This window comes from Sardina pilchardus, chromosome 5 (assembly GCF_963854185.1).
Source record: "Sardina pilchardus chromosome 5, fSarPil1.1, whole genome shotgun sequence".
In the NCBI taxonomy this organism is placed as follows: Eukaryota; Metazoa; Chordata; class Actinopteri; order Clupeiformes; family Clupeidae; genus Sardina; species Sardina pilchardus.
The window spans coordinates 27,029,666-27,036,771 of NC_084998.1; the positions used below are offsets into that span (position 1 = coordinate 27,029,666).

A 7,106-nucleotide genomic window follows, 5' to 3' on the forward strand; every position below is an offset into this window, starting at 1 on the left:
TGTGTGTGTGTGTGTGTGTGTGTTCATTGTAAGTGCAACAGGAGACCTCTTGTCATCATTGTGGAACCTTTAAATGCCTTGATCTCCTGCTATTAGCAGCTCAGCACCTTGTAAAGCAGGAGTGGAATTAAGACACAGGGCCCACAGGGTCACATCACACATCAAGCAGACTGGACTCTGTGTTAAGACTCTAGTGTAAAATAAAGTAGAGAATATGCAGCATATCGTATACTCTTTGGTTAAGGTGACCAGACGTCCGACACCCAAACAGGGGAAATAATCCCCCAAAAATGTTCAGTTTGACTATCAATCTGATCAAAACACACAAAGCGGGGACATGGGTAGTTTTTCTACATTTCGCCGGGGACAGGCAACCAAACACGGGGACTGTCCCCTGAAACCGTGGACGTCTGGTCACCTTATCTTTAGCTCCATACTGGACTCTGTCCAGTGAAGTTCTGTTCTGACCTTGTGAAACCAGCGCGAGACGTTGCCAAATGAGCTGTAGCCTACATAGTATGGGTTAACCAGAGACATCACCTCTGTCTCACCCCGGAAAAGTGGGTGCTTGTTTAAATAGCCATTTACAAACGGTATGTTCTTCCAACAGCCGGGACTAACGGCGGCGTTAGGGCCCGCAGAGGACGGATAGGCGGGCCATGCTACATTCGGTAGAGATAGAGAGAACGCGGGGGAGAGAGAAATTGCAGACAAAAGGCGCATGCCGGCCGTGCGTTTTGTGGGCGAGTCTACGCCCCCCTCTCTCTCTCTCGTTCAGTTGCTACCTCTCTCGGTCACACACTCGTCCCCACATCCACGCGCACTCCCGCACCCTCCCTCTGCTCGGCACAGCGCTCACTGCGTCGGTAAGTAAATGCACTGGTCATTTTTGAACAATGAACAAATCTGACTCGCCACAACGTTTTGTTTCGTGTCATCTAAGTTTATAGCCGGGTATGTTCTCTTTTAAGTGTAATCATAGACATGTCAGGTTGATAGTTGTTGTAGATGTGTTTAATTGTCGTTTGAAAAAGACAGCAATGTTTTCTCATAATCGAAAATATTTGAGTCAAAGAGAGAGAAAAAAAGAAATGTGCGTTTTCTTAAAAGACGATTTTTGGGTAGCCAAGATGTGGAGAGTGTTAAGAGAGAAGAAACGAGCGAACGAGCAGGTGGTTGAAAGCTACGCCCTGGTCTCCGGTTTTGCCCACTCTCCTCACTCTGTTCAAAGAAAAAACCAATAGATTTCTTCTGTGCCGTTAGGTGTGTGTGTGTGTCTGCGTGTGGATCCGGGGGCGCGGTAACATGCCGGTTTAACCGAATGTAGCCTATGTACCCCGTAAATGCAGTTGGGCACAACAAAACGCATACGCGTTAATGTAGGCTATTTAAAAGATGTTATAAAGAGTCTTAAATAAATAAATAAAATGTCCCTGAGATACAGTTCATTAACAAAGAAGTAACTATGGTGATGTTAACAGAGAGCGAGGGAGAGCGCAGAATGGATATGAGATTCCGCAGTTTTCTTTCTTTCTCCGGCAGCCGATCGCTGTCTGAATACAATGAAACATGCGCCTCGAGAGAGAGGAGATGAGGAGAACGGGGGATAGGGAGGAGATGAGAGAGAGAGAGAGAGAGAGAGAGAGAGAGAGAGAGGTACGGGGAATCCTGTCAAGGTTTTTCGACCACGCTTCTTTTGTGTCCCCTGCAGAAGGATAGTCTGCGTGTGCGTGTGTGTGTGTGTGTGTGTGTGTGTGTGTGTGTGTGTGTGTGTGTGTGTGTGTGTGTGTGTGTGTGTGTGTGACTGGGCTATGCAGCAAATGCTGGTCATTAGGTGTGGTCTCAGAATCCTCTCTTAAAATAGTCTGGACACATTGGAGTGCGCTGGTGGCCACCACAGCTGTATCTTCTGCTGGTGACGTCATGATGCATTTTAGGATTTGTGGTCATTTGCTGTGATGGTATCATGAACTGTAAGAGTAGCACTGCTAAGTAATAATTAATCAATGTGACTGTGTGTGTGTGTGTGTGTGTGTGTGTGTGTGTGTGTGTGTGTGTGTGTGTGTGTTGTGTGTGTTTGGTTACACTATCACTGTACAACACTAATCAGGAAGAAAGGCAAGAGTGTATTCCAACAATGGAACTGTAACAGTGATCTGTGTGTGTGTGTGTGTGTGTGTGTGTGTGTGTGTGTGTGTGTGTGTGTGTGTGTGTGTGTGTGTGAGTGAGAAAGAGAGAGAGAGAGAGTGAGAGAGAGTGTGTGTGTGTGTGTGTGTGTGTGTGTGTGTGTGTGAAGGTTATTTAAAGGGACAGAAGACATCTATTAGTGCCAGAAGGCACACATCACAGAACAATAAGATCTCTCTCTCTCTCTCTCTCTCCCTCTCTCTCTGTTGGGTGAAGGGGTGTGCAGGTCAATTAAGTGGTCATTTCCGTGAACAGATGGAGTTCTGCATGCGTGTGTGTGTGTGTGTGGGGAGGGGGATGTATTCTAGATTGATGGCTTGCTGTCCTCAGTTTGTCTGTGTCTGTTAGGCGTGGATACACAGATACGACTTAAGGGACTTGTGAGTTTGTGTGTGTTGGGGTGAGGGACTATAAAGCATAAAGGACGTGTGTGTGTGTGTGTGTGTGTGTGTGTGTGTGTGTGTGTCTGTGTGTGTGTGTGTGCGTGTGTGTGTGTGTGTGTGTGTGTGTGTGTGCGTGTGTGTGTGTGTGTGTGTGTGTGTGTGTTGTGTGTGTTGTGTGTGTGTGTGTCTGAGAGAGAGAGAGAGAGAGATAATGGAATGACATGAAGTCATAAATCACCATGCTTGTAAACACCCGCCCCACACACACACACACATACACACACACACACACATGTTTTTTGTGTGGATCACTGTGCTTTTTTCATGGTTTTTGTGTGTTCGTGTTCATGTCTGCTTCATTAGTATGTGTGTGTGTGTGTGTGTGTGTGTGTGAGTGTGAGTGTGTCTGTGTTTGAGAAACTTGGATATGCCAAGTGCTGCAGACAGATAAAGATTGCAACGAACAAGCATGATATAGAGAAGCAAAGCTAGAATGTATCTATCTGTATATGCCTTTCCGCTTCAGACCCTAACCAAGCAGAACAATATGAATCTCTAACAGTGTGGACAGGGTTAAGAGTTGCTCACACCAAGAACGATAACTACCGGTAGGGTGATTATGGCGACGTCCACACATAAACTATAACGATAACGACATGAAGAATGATATCATTGGGGATGAGAACGATTTTGAGAATGATAAAAAGCTAACAGCCAATTCGAATCCACCGCATTCATCAACATGAGGAGACACTTTCCTTATCGTTGGCCAGTGTGGACTCTTTTATCGTAATAGTTATAGTTATCTTTATATAGTTATCGTTGGTCAGTGTAGACTTTTTTATCGTAATAGTTATAGTTATCTTTATAGTTATCGTTGGTCAGTGTGGACTCTTATATTAATTGTTATAACCCAGTGTGGAAAGAGTATATATGTAAGGGATAATCAATGACGCGCCTTGCGTTTCTAGGAAAATAATGCACGTTCGAAGTGGTAATAAGGACCCAACGCCGCAGGCGGAGGGGACTTTACACTTTGATAAGTGCATTATTTTCCTAGAAACTATAACTATCCTAGAAACACACAGGGCGCGGAGTTGATTATCCCGCTTATACCACTGCTACTATCATTTTCGTTTATATTGCCGCTGTCTTAGATACAACGTTGCTGTTTTTACCGTTACATTCACATTGGCGAATTAATATTCAAGTGTAATAAGCCCAAAAGAAGGGATAGCCGTGCGGTATATAGAAAAATAATGCACGTTCCAAATAGCGCATTACAATAGGAAATTTGACCAAGCAGTGGTATAATGCGTGCATACATATTACTTTACGGCTACTACTATCCTACTTCATGGCAGGATAGGGTTAGATGGTCACCTTTAAGGCTGAGGTCAGATGGCCACCTTTAAGGCTGAGGTTAGGAGTCACACATTAAGGCTAAATTGGGTTAGAAAGGCATCTTTAAGCCTGAGGTAGGGTTAGGTGGCCACATTTAAGGCTGAGGTAGGGTTGGGAGGTTACCTTTAAGGCTGAGGTAGGGTTAGTATGTTATCTTTAAGGCTGAGGTAGGGTTAGGAGGTACCTTTAAGGCTGAGGTATAGGGTTAGGATGTTACCTTTAAGGTTGAGGTAGGGTTAGGATGTTACCTTTAAGGCTGAGGTAGAGTTAGGATGTTACCTTTAAGGCTGAGGTATAGGATGTTACCTTTAAGGATGAGGTTGATGGGTCGGCATGCTACATCACCTCATATGTGCAAATGAGTCAGTAGTGAATCATCAACACACACACACACACACACACACACACAGAGAGAGAGAGAGAGAGAGAGAGAGAGATTGTTAAACAGATGTGATGGTTGTTAAATAATGCATTGGTGCTTCAATAATCAGTGATCAATAACATTGACTGCAATTATGTGACAGGTGTTTGTGTGTGAGTGAGTGTGTGTTTAAGTGTGGGGGGATATAGAGATCGCTTGTGTGTCTGTGGCAGAGTGGAGGAAGGAAAGAGAGAGTGAAAGTCAGAAAAAGAGAGGGAAAGAAAACTAGAGAGAGAGAGGAAAAGAGAAGAAGAGAGGGAAAGAAAACTAGAAAGAGAGAGAGAGAGGGAAAGAGAGTGAGAGGAGAAGAGAAGAAGAGAGGGAAAGAAAACTAGAAAGAGAGAGAGAGAGGGAAAGAGAGTGAGAGGGAAAGAGAAGAAGAGAGGGAAAGAAAACTAGAAAGAGAGAGAGAGAGGGAAAGAGAGTGAGAGGGAAAGAGAAGAAGAGAGGGAAATAAAACTAGAAAGAGAGAGTGAGAGAGGGAAAGAGAAGAAGAGAGGGGAAGAAAGGTGTGTTGCAGGATCTTGCTGTGTTGCATTGTTGTGTGCTCTCATGACTTCATGTCTGTGTGCATGTGGGGGACGATGCAGCAGGGTAGCAGGCTTATCCATGTGTGTGTGTTTTAATAGCGTCTGAGTAATAGTGTGTGTGTGTGTGTGTGTGTGTGTGTGTGTGTGTGTGTGTGTCTTTATAAAGCAGCAGATGTTTCTTATGAATAGAGTTTGGCAGGAGCTTGCACGTGCACACACACACACACACACACACACACACACACACACAGAGCGAGAGAGAGCGAGAGAGAGGGGGGAAAGAATGCCCCTTGATTTTGAATACCTCCACTGGACTCTGACGAGAGCGGGAGGGAGGGAGCAAAAGAGAAACTCTAACAACCAATTACACGTCCTTACTAAGAGACAGAGACAGAGAGGGATGAAAGATACAGCAAAGAGATTAAATAGTCGGAGAGAAAAGAGAAGCAGCAGGAGAGATAGAGAGAGGGAAAGAGAGAGAAAGGGAGAAAGAGGAAGGGAAAGAGAGAGCGAAAGAGACAGAAAGAGGTAGACAGACTCACTACCCAAGTGTCTGGTCACTATGGTGACGCTTGTCGGTGTCCAACTCTGTCTAGCCTCAGCAACCTTGCCAGAGAGAGAGAGAGGGGGGGAGCGAGAGAGGGTGGAAAGAGGATAAATGAGGGAAGGAGACAGACAGACACACACACACACACACACACACACACACACATATTGGCAGACAGACAGACATACAGGAAGAGACAGACACACATACAGACAAACAGACAAACACACACACACACACACACACACACACACACACACACACACACACACACACTGGCAGACAGAAACACAGACAGGCAGACAGACACAGAGGAGGAGGAGGAGTGGAGGGAGACGAGAGGAGAGGAGAGGTGGAGGAGGGAATCTATAGGTACTCAAACCTCACATGGTGCCACGTTCAGTAACAATGAAAATGAAGTTCCTTTTCTTCTGCAGTGTGTCTGTGTGTGCGCACGTGTGTGTTCACATACGCCCACGTGTGCTTGTGTGTATGTGTATGTGTATGTGTGTGTGTGTATGTGTGCGCCCACGTGTTTGTGTGTGTGTGTAGTCGATACTTGGGTGTCTAATTGATTGTGAGAGCTACTCTCTTCATTTCCAAAGAAAACTGATACTCTCCAGAGGAAGAAAAAGGGATAGAGAAGGAGAAAGGGATGGACAGGGAGATAGAGGGGGTGAATGGTCGAGAGAGATACAGAGGGAGAGATGGAGTATGGAAAGACAGATAGAGAGGGATGGAAAGAGAGAATAGAGGGGGTGTTAGAGAATGAAAGAGATGGCGGCCATCTTGAATTTAGCTTGTGTGTGTGAAACTAGCTGGGATATGTGTAAAACGTGTGTTAGGGTATAGCTTGTATGTGTTTAAGACTGTAGCTGTTGATGAATCTGGTTGGACATGCTTAAGTATCAGAAATGATGAACCTCTAGAGTTTAGCCATGAATTATTCTAATCTTGTGCTTTGTTTTTCTTTCAGACCACAACAGCACAAATTCCCTGCCTCCCGCGGAACAGCCAGCATCCTTAATCGCTACGGAAACCACCCCACTCTGTCGCCATGGAGCTCAACTTTGACAACGTCTCCTCTCCCCCCTCCTCCCCCACCAACGGCCATTTTGACGAGCGGGAGAAGCTGTCGTCGCGGAAGCCGGGCGCTAGCTCCTTTAGCAGCCGCGCTAACGGCCTGCCCAGCCCGACGCACTCGGCCCACTGCAGCTTCTACCGCACGCGCACACTGCAGACGCTCACCACCGAGAAACGCGCCAAGAAGGTGCGCTTCTACCGCAACGGGGACCGCTACTTCAAGGGCATCGTCTACGCAGTGGCCGGCGACAGGTTCCGCACCTTCGAGGCCCTGCTAGCCGACCTGACCAGATCGCTAACGGATCACGCTAACCTGCCGCAGGGCGTGCGCTACATCTTTACCGTCGACGGCACCATAAAGATCACCAGCCTGGACGAGCTGGAGGAAGGTGTGTGTGTGTGTGTGTGTGTGTGTGTGTGTGTGTGTGTGTGTGTGTGTGTGTGTCTGCAGTAAGGTGACCAGATGTCCGAGACCAATACGGGGAACATGATCCCAAAAATGTGGTAAAAAAAACATTTTCAGTTTGACTATCAATCTGATTGAAATACAT

The 7,106-nt window shown here is 46.2% G+C and overlaps 1 protein-coding gene across 1 annotated transcript in view; it reads left to right on the forward strand.

Annotated features, from left to right (window-relative positions):
* The first annotated feature begins 797 nt into the window (after positions 1-797).
* The window catches only part of LOC134080625 (neuronal migration protein doublecortin-like), a 31,272-nt gene continuing 24,963 nt past the window's right edge, over positions 798-7,106 (forward strand). The window contains exons 1-2 of the mRNA XM_062537152.1: positions 798-866; positions 6,449-6,944. Of these exons, the coding sequence (XP_062393136.1) occupies positions 6,530-6,944 (415 nt within the window). The 5' untranslated portion in view covers positions 798-866; positions 6,449-6,529. The remainder of the gene's footprint in view (positions 867-6,448; positions 6,945-7,106) is intronic.